Source organism: Populus alba, chromosome 12 (assembly GCF_005239225.2).
Source record: "Populus alba chromosome 12, ASM523922v2, whole genome shotgun sequence".
In the NCBI taxonomy this organism is placed as follows: Eukaryota; Viridiplantae; Streptophyta; class Magnoliopsida; order Malpighiales; family Salicaceae; genus Populus; species Populus alba.
In genome coordinates this window covers 112776-128066 of record NC_133295.1, presented here as the reverse complement: position 1 = coordinate 128066, position 15291 = coordinate 112776, and the positions used below count along the sequence as shown (strand labels likewise).

The 15291-nt window shown below is 33.5% G+C and overlaps 1 protein-coding gene across 2 annotated transcripts; it reads right to left on the bottom strand.

Moving 5' to 3' along the window:
* Positions 1 to 1863: 1863 nt before the first annotated feature.
* LOC118037806 (protein DOWNY MILDEW RESISTANCE 6) lies at positions 1864 to 15058 on the bottom strand. 2 transcript variants are annotated; one of them, XM_035043913.2, is made up of 5 exons: positions 14709 to 15058; positions 14278 to 14525; positions 2784 to 3108; positions 2366 to 2629; positions 1864 to 2255 (listed from the first exon to the last, which is right to left on the bottom strand). In XM_035043913.2, exons 1-4 carry the CDS (start codon positions 14904 to 14906, stop codon positions 2384 to 2386), a joined length of 1017 nt encoding a protein of 338 aa, XP_034899804.1. In that variant the 5' UTR covers positions 14907 to 15058; the 3' UTR covers positions 1864 to 2255; positions 2366 to 2383. The 2 variants fall into 2 exon arrangements, with proteins under 2 accessions (XP_034899804.1, XP_034899805.1); XM_035043914.2 differs by having other exon boundaries at positions 1864 to 2200.
* Positions 15059 to 15291: the final 233 nt, after the last annotated feature.

The window sequence follows — 15291 nt, the reverse complement described above, 5'->3', positions numbered from 1 at the left end:
TTGAAGGCCATCATCCGTGGATCTTGGTGGAGAGACCGGAGCTGTAGTGGATATGATCTTCTCCAAGGGAATATGCAGAATATATAGTCAATTAAGGGAATTAACTTTGATTTGCCTCGTGTCATTGTGTGTGTGCATGCCTGCAGTTGGAGGGAGGGAGCGATGAACGCTGCTTAAAAGTACTCTTGCGGATCACTGCTATGATTCGCTTCCGGCAACGGGAAGGTGATCCAAGCCTTGCCACCAGGAGAGTCATGCATGCTGATGTTGTAATGTTGATGATTTGCATCGGTGGGGAAGACAGGACCCAGAAGGCCTTCAAGGTTTCCAAATAATTAAGGTGCTGTGCATTCAATGCATCACATGCCATGGAATTCCTCATGAAGGTCCAAGGCCTGTGGCAGAGGTTGATTCTGGGTTTCCGAACAATGCTTTTTGATGTTTTGATTGCTTTGTTATAGAACTGGTATATGATATAATGTGAGGTCAATAAATTAAAAAAAATGAAAATGTTTTTATTGCCTTGTTATGCTCTAAATTGACTCAATAGCTGCATATTATGGAAAAAAATAAAAATAAAATAAAATTTATCTCGTTTCTTGCAAGAATATATGAATGCTTCTCTAATAATAAAGATGTGTTCAGATACTCTGATTTTTTTTAATATCTTCCAAGGTCGTACTTATAAAAAAATAATATCTAAAAATAAATAATTTTTTATTTTTAAAAATAAATTTCAATTATATATAACATATAAAAAATTATAGATTAATTACAATAACCTCTCTAAAAACAAAATACATGCAAAATAATTTAAAAAACTACTATTTAAGAAAAAAAGCCAAATACAAAAAACAAAAAATCAAAGAGAAGGGTATTAATCGAAATATAACTCAAATTTAAAAAACATAAACATGATTTTTTTTTTTAAAAAAAAAAAAACTACAAAAAAAGAAGTCCAGTATTCTTACGCCTAGCAAGCCAAGCCAGTGAAGAACCCATTCAAGGAGGAAGGGCCCATTCACCTACCCTATTTTTTTTTCTTAAAACATAACTATAGCAAATGACATGTGATCCTGCTCATTATTTTAAAAAAAAAAATATTATAGACAATGCATCACCTAGAATTCTCCATATTCGATGGATAAAAAAAATGAGGTATTTGTTTCTTTATCTAAAAATCTATTTTCAACTTATTTTGACTGAAAACACCTAAAAAGTAGTTTAAACACCTTTACAAACCTATAAATAGCCTTAAAAAACAAAACAAAAAAAAAACCCTGAAATCAACCTGAAATCAAAAACCTTTCCAAGTTTAAATCTTATTTTAGGTCATTTCAAGGTTACAAAACACCTAATTGAAACTTCCCTCAACAAATATAACCCATTAATAGTAGTTGATTTTTTTATTTCTATCGTTGAATTCCAGCGGCGTATCTTTTCTCTCTTAAATTAAAAATTAAAAAAATAATAAAAATAAACTTTTTTTTATCAAAATTTAATTGAAAACATATTGAGGGATCAAATTTATGTAGGGTGTATAGTTTGAGGATTGAAGTAAGCATTATGGATGAACTTTGGAACCATCACTTATTTATGACATCTTTTCTACTCTAGTTCCATGTCTTTTAATTTTATCTTTGGTCAACAAATTTGATTTAGTTATCCTTGAATTTGACCAAAAAAGATGTAATCACACAAAAAAAAACTTTAAGGATCATATTGAAAAAAAACACAAAATTTTGAGCAGAATATCAACAGTAAAATTTAAGAAGATTAATAGTGTGTGCTGAGTGAAATGACCAGACCTTTAAGATTTATAGTAATGTTACAAGAACTGTAGTGGAGGAGGGAGATTCAACATTGTAGACAATGAGAGGAAGTCTTTGGCACCCTCGCAAAGAAAAAGAAAAAAACAAGGGAACTCCATGGTTTAGGTCTCTGATAATAATGCCAGCTTAAAATAAATTGCAAAAGATACTGTTTGATTACAACAACTGTTACTAATGAACATCTATTAGGACATGAATGGAAATTCAAAATCAACAAGAGGTGGCATGGACACCAACAATCGAACAGTACCGATTGGAACAAATTCGAATGCTCAGCATCTGCGACAGTGACAAAAAACCTTCCCAGTTCGCAGATGTAGCCTGATGCCTGTAACGATACACAACATATCCTAGAAACGAGCCTGCAACTGCCATTATTTCACAAAATGAACAAGAATTTAAGGTTGATGTCGGCGATGCGTCCTTGCAGGGTTTCAGAAAACAAAAGAAAGAAACGTCAATTCTGGCCCCGCCTCCACGACCTGAATTTATTAGCAAATTGCAGCAATAATAAGGTGATTAGTATCACTTACTAGTAAAATGTGTACTATTCATTTGTTCTTGAAAAGTTCCAAACAATGTTCTTGATCCAGGTCCCTGCTCCAAAACTTCTTGTAATATTCAGCATATGTGAAATCCCTGTATACGGCTCCAGTTCCATCATCGGTGAGAGCTTTTGGCGGGGTGATCAATGCGTCATCGTATGGACAGAGGAAGGAAGCAACTGACATCCTTGCCTTGTCAGTATTCGTGATAGCTCGGTGCCACACACTCTTGTATCTCCCATTGCTTAGTGCCTGCAGTCACTAAAACTCATAAGAAGTCCATTGCCTAGTGTCTGCGATCACTCTTGCATCTCCCATTGCATGTGTTATGGCACCAATCAACATTATAGCATTAGAATGTTTGTTGCCAATGATCCCTCAAATAAAAGAAGAAATGAGTGTTTACCTGTAATTGATCACCGATGTTAATGACAAATGCATCTGGATGAGGATTAACAGCTACCCATTTCCCGTCTTTGAGGACTTGAAGGCCTGCTACTGATTGGTCTTGAAGTAGAATAGTGAGGGCATTGGGGTCGGTATGTCCTGGCAATCCGAAAGTCAACTCTGGCTCTGGACATGGAGGATAAAAGTTTACAGCCATATGTTGCCCTTGCTCACCCAAGACATTCTTTACATGATCCTTCTCGAGGCCTAAGCTCTCCGATATCAGTTCTTGTATTCGAAACCCAAGCTCTCGAACTTGTATACAATAACTACTTACAATGTCCCTATTCATACAGCAGATTTCACATGATTAGATCATAATTCTACAGCACATTAATACTAATTAAGTTGGTACTATTATGATAAACATGTGAGTCGAGAGTCACACATCCAAGAAGATCATAGATCATGAACATACGGAGAATAAACTCAACAATGAACCAATGGAAGTTGAGGATATAATTGCCCCATTTGGCATAAAAGTTCATCCATCTCTCTGTATTGCCTACTAGTGATACGATGAGACTACAGGAAAAATTTCAGTTGAAATATGGAAGAAATTCTTGATGTAAGTAATACTTTTTATCCCCAAAATCAGGTATACATCAAGAAGCAACATCAAGTAGCCCGACATGTTTCTACAATAATAGTCAGCATGTTTGAATTACGATCATGTCTTGACAAGAAACAGAGTTTGCGTTTAAAACCATCCACCCTGCCTATAAATAATATATTTTTCCCAAAAAAGAAAGAAAAAAAAAACCATTAATTATATAGCAGATGAAGACAGGAGTCTTTCCTTTACTCTTGCCACGTCATTAGCCCTATCTAAAAGACATCAATCCTATTGGATTGTGCACGACATTGTAATCTCGTCACGTACCTTGAAGTTGAACAGCAAACTTCAAAGCATGAACTCTATGGATTTTTCAAAGTTAGCCTAAACACTTCATAGCCAACCTATCACCTCACGATATCAGTCGTAGCTTGTTCGGGTTGAAGAAAGATACAATGAGTTTTGGACATCATTTATGATAACATTTAGTTACTTTTTCAGGATACATAAGAGAGATGAAGATAATAAAAACAGAAAAAATATAAAAATTCATTTTAAAACTATTTGAGAAATAAATTTATTTTATGTTATTATCTTTATTTCTCCAACCAAATATATTAATATGGTCACCAACCAAATGCATCATAGAAGCTTGAAAATTAAAATATAGATACTATCAATTAAGAAGTCTACATTATATATAAATCAACTTCAAATCGCTATTATCCGTGTCATCAGCCTTGTTATGACAGAGAAAGATATTTATTGTGTAATTGTTCCACAGAATTTTATAATCAAGAAAGCAATATGCACTGATCTCCATAGATGAATTCATTTTATTTCTTGTGGAATTGTCCAAAACATTGAAAAAAACAAACAGGGGATAAGATAACCATGATCTTAGGGCATCAATGAATGATCAGCATCAGTCTGCCGGTTGTTGGATAAGCTTCAACATTACGGAGAGCCCAAGATATCCTATACAAGAGTAGTTAGGATAAGATAGGCTTGATGTAATCCTAATAGAATTAGGAGTTATCTAGTTCTAATAGAAATAGGAAAGCTGTACTAGAATTGATATAAATATCATTGTTGAGTTGTAACAATGATCACAACGAAAGCTTGCAGTGTTTAGTTTTGAGTTATTTTCTAAACATAATAAGAGAGCTATTCTTATACACAAGCTAAGTGTCTTTGTTTCACAAAAACTAGAATTGGTATCAGAGCTGTAGGCGAATCGATCAAACAACTTGAAAACCAAACTATGGGAGACAACACCACTCCTCCACAACCAAAGGAAGTCATCCCCTCTTCAATCCAATGCCCCATGTTAAACTCTACAAACTATGCAGTATGGGCCATGAGGATGAGAGTTTTGTTGCGAATTCATAAGGTATGGGAAACAATTGAACCTGGTTCAAAAGAATCCCACAAGAATGATGTCGCAATAGGATTATTGTTTCAATCCATCCCGGAGACTCTTATCTTGCAAGTAGGCGAACAAGACTCTCCAAAAGAGATATGGGAATCAATCAAAACTCGTAACCTTGGTGCTGATCGTGTCAAGGAAGCAAGACTTCAAACTCTAATGTCTGAGTTTGAAAGAATCAAGATGAAGGACACGGATACAATAGATAACTTTGCGGGTAAGTTATCTGAGCTAGCGTCAAAGTCAACTTCACTTGGACAAAAGATTGAGGAACCAAAACTCGTGAAGAAATTTCTCAATAGTTTGCCAAGAAGTAAATACATCCAAATCATAGCCTCTCTCGAGCAAGTTCTGGACTTGAACAAAACAGGATTTGAAGATATTATAGGCAGACTCAAAGCCTATGAAGAACGAATTCTCAATGAGGAGAATCACGGAGAAACACAAGGCAAGCTACTATACGCAAATTCAGAGCAACAAAGTTTTACAGCATCACGAGGGAGAGGACGTGGAAGAGGATACAGAGGGCACAGAGGACGAGGCAGAGGAAGATTCAACCCACAAGAACGGACAACAACTCAAGGTGATCAAAACCAAACAAGAGAAAAGAAAGATAGATCAAAAGTAATCTGCTATCGCTGTGATAGACCTGGTCACTTTGCCTCCACATGCCCTGAAAGAACACAAAGGATACAAGAAGCAAATAAAGTAGAAACGGAAGAAGCCGATCCAGCCCTTTATATGCACGAAGTTGTGTTCTTAAATGAAGAAAATGTCATACCAAAGAAGTACGAAACAAACGAAGGAGAAGGCGGAGTTTGGTATCTTGATAATGGAGCAAGCAACCACATGACCGGCAACAAGACTTATTTCCTGGAACTCAACGAGAACATAAAAGGGAAGGTGAAATTCGGAGATGGATCTTGCGTTGAAATAGGAGGGAAAGGTTCAATTCTTTTTCAAAGCAAAAACGGAGGAACAAAAACTTGTTGTCGATATCTACTACATTCCTGTACTTAAAAGCAATATCCTAAGCCTAGGACAAGCTACGGAAGCCGGGTGTGATGTAAGGATGAGACAAAACTACTTGACACTCCATGATCCAAGTGGAAGACTCTTGGTAAAGGTCATACGTTCAGCCAATAGACTCTACAAAATAAGTCTAAAAATTGGAAAACCGGTCTGCTTACACACGAGGATAGAAGACGATACTTGGAGGTGGCACGCAAGGTTAGGACATATAAGCTTTAAAACAATCAAAGCTATGTCCCAACAAATGATAGTTCATGGCTTGCCGGAAATCAGAGAAGAAAAAAGATTGTGTGAGTCGTGTTTAGTCGGGAAACAAGCTCGTCAATCTTTTCCAAAGACATCTATGTTTCGAGCCTCTAAACCCCTAGAACTCCTACACGCAGACCTATGTGGTCCCATAACACCACCAACCATTGCTCACAACAAATATATATTTGTTATCATAGATGACTTTTCAAGATACATGTGGTCAATCTTGATAAAAGAAAAGGGTGAAGCGTTTGGTAGATTCAAGGCATTTAAGAGTCTAGTAGAGAAGGATCTTGGGAAAACAATCATAACTCTTAGAACTGATAGAGGAGGTGAGTTCACTTCAAGGGAGTTCCATGAATTTTGCGAGAAAAACGGGATCAAGAGGCATCTCACAGCACCCTACACACCACAACAAAACGGTGTAGTAGAAAGAAGGAATAGGACGTTGATGGAGATGACAAGGAGCATTCTCAAGGCAATGAAGGTACCAAACTATCTATGGGGGGAAGCAGTACGCCACTCTACATATGTAATCAACAGGGTACCAACAAGAGCCCTTGAAAACATGACTCCTTACGAATGCTTGCGAGAGAAGAAACCGAACCTAGGACATTTAAAGGTTTTCGGTTGTGTAGCATACTCAAAAATTGAAGCTACAAACCTCAAGAAACTGGACGACAGATCAAAGACACTAGTGCACCTTGGGATTGAGCCGGGATCCAAGGCCTATAGACTTTATAACCCAACGACACGAAAAATTGTTGTAAGTCGTGATGTGGTATTTGATGAGAAGACAAGATGGAGCTGGAATGAATCAAGAGACGAACCAAGGAGGGATCCGGGAATGTTTTACATGAGATGGGGTGAAGTTGTGGATGCAGGAGAAGGACCCACGGTAATAGCCAATGATCAACACCAAGATCATGACAAAAACCGAAAGCAATGAGTTAAATGATCTTGAGCATCATGATCTTGAGCATCATAATCATGAACATGAAGACGACAACAACACAGACGAAGACTCTCATAGCAATCACGATAATGAGAGTAATGTGCACACCCAACAAACAGAGCAACCGCTAAGAAAATCGACTCGTCAAGTAAGTCAACCACGTTACCTTGATGATTATGTTCTTCAAGCCTCTGTAGAATGTGAGAGACTTCTACTTTCGATGAATGATGAGCCAAGTCATTATAAAGAAGCAAAGGGTTCAGCAAAATGGAGACAAGCATGCAAAGAAGAGATCGATTCTATCAACAAAAACAAGACATGGTCTCTAATTGATAAACCGAGTGAGACAAAAGTTATTGGTCTCAAGTGGATCTTCAAAATCAAGAAAAATGCGGATGGGACTATCAACAAATACAAGGCGAGGCTCGTGGCTAAGGGATATGTCCAAGAATCCGGCATAGATTTCGATGAAGTTTTTGCACCAGTTGCTCGTATTGAAACTATTCGATTGTTGATTGCATTGGCGGCATCACATGGATGGGAAATTCATCACTTAGATGTGAAAACAGCATTCTTACATGGAGAATTAAAAGAAGATGTTTATGTTGAGCAACCCGAAGGCTTTGAAGTAAAAGGTAAAGAACACAAGGTGTACAAACTATCGAAAGCATTGTACGGTTTGAGACAAGCTCCTCGAGCTTGGAACACAAAATTAGATCAAATCTTGAAGGAGATGGGATTCAAGAGGTGCTCAAAAGAAACTTCCGTGTATCGCAAGGAAGAGGAAAGAACTCTTCTCATTGTTGCTATTTACGTAGATGACTTGTTTGTGACTGGCAACACTCTCAAAGTCATAAGTGAATTCAAGGCTGGGATGTCAACAAAGTTTGAGATGTCAGATCTTGGAAGGCTCACCTATTATCTCGGTATTGAAGTACAACAAGTTGAAGATGGAATCGAAATTAAACAAGAAGGTTATGCGCGAAGGATCTTGAGAGAAGCTGGTTTAGAAACTTGCAATCCGACTCAAGTACCTATGGAGTTTGGACTGAAAGTGTCAAAGGCACAAGAAGAAGCAGAGATAGATCCTACATGTTATAGAAGGAACGTAGGGTGCTTACGGTATTTATTACACACACGACCCGATTTGGCATTTTCTGTTGGAGTTGCTAGCAGGTATATGCAAAGCCCTCGCAAGTCACATGGTGAAATAATGAAGCACATACTACGGTATCTGAAGGGAACGGTGGCATTTGGCTTGAAGTTTAATCGTGGGAGATCAAAGAAAATCATTGGGTTCAGCGATAGCAGTCACAATATTGATCAAGATGATGGAAGAAGCACTACGGGTCATATATTCTTCTTTGGATCCTCACCAATTACTTGGTGCTCACAAAAACAGAATACGGTTGCTCTTTCATCATGTGAGGCTGAGTTCATGGCAGCAACGGAAGCAGCCAGACAAGCCATTTGGCTTCAAGACCTGTTAAGTGAGATCACCGGATGGAAGACCGAGCATATCATCATCAAGATTGATAACAAATCAGCAATAGCACTCACCAAGAACCCCGTATTTCATGGTAAAAGCAAACACATTCATAAACGCTACCATTTTATACGAGAGTGCATTGAGATGGAACTTGTTGATGTGGAACACGTACCGGGAGTTGAACAAAAGGCGGACATCTTAACTAAAGCATTGGCGAAGATCAAATTTGCAGAAATGAGAAGCTTGATAGGAGTTCAAGACATGACCGAAGCTAAATTGAAGCTTAAGAGGGAGAATGTTGGATAAGCTTCAACATTACGGAGAGCCCAAGATATCCTATACAAGAGTAGTTAGGATAAGATAGGCTTGATGTAATCCTAATAGAATTAGGAGTTATCTAGTTCTAATAGAAATAGGAAAGCTGTACTAGAATTGATATAAATATCATTGTTGAGTTGTAACAATGATCACAACGAAAGCTTGCAGTGTTTAGTTTTGAGTTATTTTCTAAACATAATAAGAGAGCTATTCTTATACACAAGCTAAGTGTCTTTGTTTCACAAAAACTAGACCGGTGGTACCCCAGCAAAGAGTGGAAGAGGAGACCTAATTTATTTGGACAAATTAAGTATAGATCGGTCGCACAACACATCATCGATCTTTCTGGAAGAGGGTTGGCTAATAACTAGGGACTTTTGCAGACCATACCCTACCTTATTTAATTGTTTCGTCGACTGACCAATATCACTATAATATTTAAATGAATTATTCTCAAGTCCTGGATCTTGAACTTATTATATCTTAGTCCTTCGTTTCTTCAAACTTGTAATAAAACAATATTGGTAACACCAAGCGGTGGAATATTTGATGATTAAAAAGGTTTGTTTCTTCATTTTTTGAGTTTCGAAGACTAGGACAATATCAACCAAATGAATTTATTCTCTTTAATGCGTAAAATTCATTCAGGAAACACCAAGATCATCTCGAGAAAAAAAATTCTCGATTGATGAGCAAGATAATCCGAAGATATCTCCAACCCGCGAACCAAAAATTAACAAAGAAAGAATAATGGTCAAGAAAAATCAAGGAACGTGTTCATAAGTTTTCAAAACATGGAGGATAAAGTCATAAACAGGTAGATGGAATATGCAGGACTAAGGCATATTTCAGTTCTCTTACGTCAACACGATTTCAGTTCATGACATCATTTTCCACCTCGTTAAGAAAAGCTTTTATTAATATGCAAGAAATCAAAAATGTCAATGGTGTGATCTCATCCAGTGCATCAATAGAGCGTCATAGCCGTTGGATTATAAAATAATTGCCCAAAACCTCATAATTTAAGTCTCCGTTTTTGTATTTTACGTTGATTACTTAAATTTTTAAAGTTTTGGACCCACGCTGCCAAGATTCTTGCCCCAAGTTGCTTTAAAGACAGACAAGTAGTTTAATAATTTTGGAGAGGGAAGTCTAGAATGCCGGCATATATATATATATATATATATATATATATATATATATATATGTGTGGTGGTGGTAATAATTTTGGATGTTTAATTTGAAAAAATATTAAATTAATTTTTTTTAAATATTTTTTGTACCTTTTATATTAATATATTAATTAAAACCATTAAAAAAATATTAAAAAAAATTTAATTTAATATATTTTCAAGTAAAATTTATTTTTAAAAAATATCTTATATCACAATCACAAACACACATTAAGAATGTTTGCTTTATGTTCGACATCTTTTAAAGGAATAACATATGTTATGTATTGAAACGTCATTTAGTATTTTAAAATTTTAAGTTGAAATAGTTTTTTAAAATAATATATTATAAAATTAAATTTAATAATGAAACAATTATAAAATTAAATACCTCGTTCAACATTTTAAAATTTTGAGTTGAAATAGTTTTTTAATATAATATTATATAATATTAATTTAATAATCAAATAATTATAAAGTTGAATTTTATCATTTTTATTATATTTTTTAATTAAAATTAATTAATAATATAAGATAATGTTTGTATGTGTAATTTCAAGTAAAAATAAAAAATTTTACTTAAAAAAATATATTAAAAAGTAATATAAATAATAAATTAAACTTAAGTTTTTATATCTTATCATGGGAATTCATAACAGAAAAATTAACCATAAATGACTAAAATAAAATGGTATTTTTATTGTGTAGTCATCCAACCCTACCTTATAAGATACCTTTGAAACCTAGAAAGAAAAATAAAATACTAATATGCTATAAGTGATTTTAGCATTGTTCTTTCTATATATATATATATATATATATATATATATATATTCTCTACATGGTATATTTTGATTTTTATATTGAAAATATCTAGAGTAATGCAATCAAATCATGGTAAAAATGAATGGTTTATTAACTAGAGAAACAGAGATAAAGAAGAATAAACAATCGATCCACCAGCCGTCTTAAGATTAGGTAAAACATTTTCATGACTCCTTGTGGGAAAAGTGAAAAATGACCATTGAGCTAGAACAATAAATATTTCATGACAACTTTTCAAGCCTATAGAGATTGACTCTCTAATTAATCAACTATTATAAATAATTAAGGGATTTTATTTAATAATTTATTCCATTAATTTCTTGATATATTGTAATGTTATATATTAGTGCTCTATAAAAGAATAATACTTGTAATTAATCAAAGGAGAGGATGAACCGGATTTATGGACTTGTATATGATCTGTTTATTTTTTAGTTTCAACCTTATTTTTGGGAAAAAAAAGGGTTAAAAAAGCATATGATTTTCTTCTTTTTTTTTTTTTTAAAAAATACAGATTGAAACTAAAAAAAAAAAAAAAACGAGTGCAGATGATGGCGTTGGGCAAATCACTTTCCATGAATTTATTACCCTACTTATTTATGACAGCTACAGAGTTTAACCCCATCTCCTAATTAATGCCTGTGGACTCCATGGCACTGTCGACTTTTCTTCTCCATCGAAGTAAACGATGGGCTGAGTTTATACACTCATACACTAGTTCTTTGGTCATGCTTCATTACGAGCCACATTATTATTTTAAAATAAAAAAATATTAAAAGTATGAAGATTTTTTTAGTTGTATTATTATATTCAATCATGCAGCTTGATTTTGATGGGTATTCTTGATAAATTCATGAAAGAGATAACGTGTATCAATATGTTATACTCGCAACTTGAAAAATAAATTTTATTAAAATTAAATTATTTTTAACTATTTTTTATTTAATTATATTCTAATAAAAATAAATAATTGTACAATAGAGCATCAAACCAATATTGAGATATTTTAAAAACTATAATAACCTCATAGAAAATAAAATAAAACTATGAAATTAAATTTCAAACCAGCCTAATATTAAAAGATAAAATTTTTAAAAAATAAAAGTTAAACTCACTAATTTCGTTAATAGATCTATATACTTTTTAAAATTTAATAATCTATTTTTTTTTTCAAAAATTATTTGTTTTAACTATATGATAAAGAAAAAAAATAAACAATTATATAATTAAAAAAAGGGGGAAAACCACTACTAAAAACTAAGGTAACAAGGGTTGCCTCACCAAACTCGTAAATCAGGTCATCGACCCCACAAAGTTTAATAACCTAGTTTTTTTAAATTATTTTTTATTTAACTAAATTTTTTTAAAAATAGATCATATTACTGTTAAGATAATTTAATGATACCGACCCAATGCTGAGATATTTATTTAATACTGTGATAACCATATAAAAAAATAAAAATAAAAATAAAAATAAATTATCAACTCCAAATACCTATAAATATATTCCTTAAATTAATAAATAAAAAATTAAAATCACAAAATAATATTATAATATATAGTAAATTAATAAATATAAAAAACAATATTTTCCATACACCTCACCTTTTAGCTTTTACTTACTACTTATTAATATACAGAAATCTGCTTTAAAACGTGAGTGATTCCTTCGATTATATTTCTTATCAATAATGCACTTTTTTTGTCGTTATAGTGGATTTTCTATCTCGTGGACCCTACAGGCTAAAAAGGACTCTTTAAGGCATGAATTGTGCCTAAGAGTTTGCCAATTTGATTACTCTTTAAGGATGTTTCGAATAATTCAGATTTTAGATTCAAAACTTTGATAATAAAAAAAGATACCTTTTATTTTCCAAAGTATTTTTTATTTTAAAAAATATATAAAAATAATATTTTATTTAATTTTTAAAATTCATTATTAACATTAATATATTTAAAACAATCTAAAAATATTTTTTAAGAATTAATTTTAATAAAAAAATCATTTTTTTAAAGCCATGGAAACAACAAACGTGACCAGAGATGTTCAAATAGTTAAAGATGCGAGATTTCCATGAAAATCTTTCAAATTCAAATTTGGAAAAAAAGAATCCTTGGAAATTTAGGGATCGGAGTCCATGGACTTCATGTCGTGGCAATTAGGTCCTTAACTGTGCAATAAATAATTCTTGATTAGTCTAAACCCTTCTCTAATTGCTCTAATTAATGGAAAGGGAGACTGAAAAAACAGGAGGGCTATAGATCCCTTGAATCCTCCTTTTTCGTGCCGCATGTGCTCACATAGGACCGCAAAATACTTTTTTGCTCATATAGGACCGCAAAAAAAATTAAATTAAATTGGTAGAAATGACTTTTTAGAGTGGGAGAGTAGACTTTTCTTGGGGCCCGTGAATAAATTGCAATTGATCAAAGCTGCTACTACTTGCTTCTAGAATGAAATTTAATACGAGTATTCCGGCTGTGGTAAAATCATATTTTTTATTTTATTTTATTTAAATTATTTTTAATTTTTTTTATCAAATATATAATTTTTTTAAAACTCTTATTTTAAAATAAAAAATACTTTTAAAAAATAACCTCACCTAAACTTCCAAACATGTATATATATATAGCCTTTTTGTTTGGATTTTTATCGAATTTTTGAAAGTTATATAAAGTGGAGTGATGAGCGCTAACTCAAAAGATATCTTTAATAAGGGATTAATCAAATTTAAATATACAACGGAGCTTAGGTTAGAGTTCTCGGACAGTACAATAATTGCTATGCAATTATATTCATGTACTGGAACTAAAACCTAGGACTAGTTTATTGGATATGGTTTATGTCTTCTTTACTTTCACTCACACGTGGATCTTTGGTAAGAAAAACTCTAACCCGAACCCAAACTTTCACCACATGTTTTTAATTTTTTCCATTTCAAAATGAGAAGTTTTATTAAAAATCTTTTTTAAAATACTCGAAATTTACATTAATATTTTAATTATACAACCGTTCTAAATTTACAATCATGAACTTTGAATAATAATAATAAAATATAATTGAAATGTTCGTCAAAATATGATATCTGAACAGTTATTTTCAATGATTTTAAATTTAATATAACTTATTTTTAATAAAGTAGTGAAATGTTGTTATCTATTTTAATATTTCATGAGCAAGGAAGATATTTTTAGGTGCATTTTCGCTAATATATGCTAACTATGGAAAACAAAAGAAAAAAAGGCAAGTTATGACAGAAAGGGATGTGGCAGATTCTATGCACCACTAGTGCATGCACCCAAGGTATCTGAAACGTAGCTCTCCCTATGTTTGTGGTGTGCCCTATTCTGCATGACTGTGTTTTGAGCGGGAGAGGGAGGAGGAGGAGGAGGAGCTAGGAGGAGAGAGAGAGAGAGAGAGAACTCACTTGAACGGAGGAGGTTTAGAAGGCCACTCAGGCGCATACTTGTCAAGAGGATAGCAATGGAGTCTCAGATAGTCCCTCCAGTTGTGAACCTTCTCCTTGTTCACATTAAAACTTGTAGAAAGTCTCATTGTCTTCGATGGATCATCAGAATACAGCTTCAGCTTCTCCTCAACTGGCAAGCTGAAGAAATCATGGGCTACTCCTAACATTTTCTCCACTGCTTCCAAAGACACTCCATGATTGATCACCTGCCATTCATAAACCAAAAGATTCACTATTCAAATTATTTAGCTATGATCTATACTCCATCTAATCATCATGCTAAAATAATTAAGTAATAGAAGGATTGATATGACTATTTTTAAAATATTCCACTACTATTAAAATATAAAACAAAAGAAGGGGGGGGGGGGATATAGAAAGTAGCTAACCTGAAAAAAGCCATAATTCTTGCAGGCATCGCCAACTTGTTGGACAATTTGGTCCCTCTCCTGACAACCTAAATCTATGACCGGAACATTTTCGCACGTTGAAACTTCCCATAGCCGGGGACGTTCAGATTCCGGCCTAACATAGCTTGCCGGCAAGTTTGTATACTGGATGCCAGAGGAAAGGACTTTTGTATCCATGCTACTAAATAAAAGCAGTAACAAAAGATGAAAAAGGCAGCAAATTATTATAAATTTAGGAGAGGGCACTAAGATGCAAACTTCAAGTTTTGCTGCTTGGGAGTAGCAATAACTATAGCTATGTGTGCAGCTTCAAGGAAGATGAGAGAGCTCTGCAACACGCCTAATGTATTTATAGTTGCACATGGAAGCTTAGCCGGTGGACCTTTTCCTTCCTTTTTTTTTTTTTTTTTAATGCATTTAAGTCGTTATTTAATAATGTAATTTAACTTTATTATAATATGATTAGTTTGTTCCACATAAATCATGTTATTGTTATTATTTTTAAAATATGATTGATTTGATTTAAATTTTTTCTATTGGGAAGTTAATTAATTGGAGGGGG

Coding starts and splice junctions, on each gene's coding strand:
- LOC118037806 (XM_035043913.2), bottom strand. CDS start 14,906: ATGGATACAAAAGTCCTTTCCTCTGGCATCCAGTATACAAACTTGCCG. Junction 14,526..14,708: donor AGAATTATGGCTTTTTTCAG/GTTAGCTACTTT, acceptor TATGAATGGCAG/GTGATCAATCATGGAGTGTC. Junction 3,109..14,277: donor TCTAAACCTCCTCCGTTCAA/GTGAGTTCTCTC, acceptor CTGTATGAATAG/GGACATTGTAAGTAGTTATT.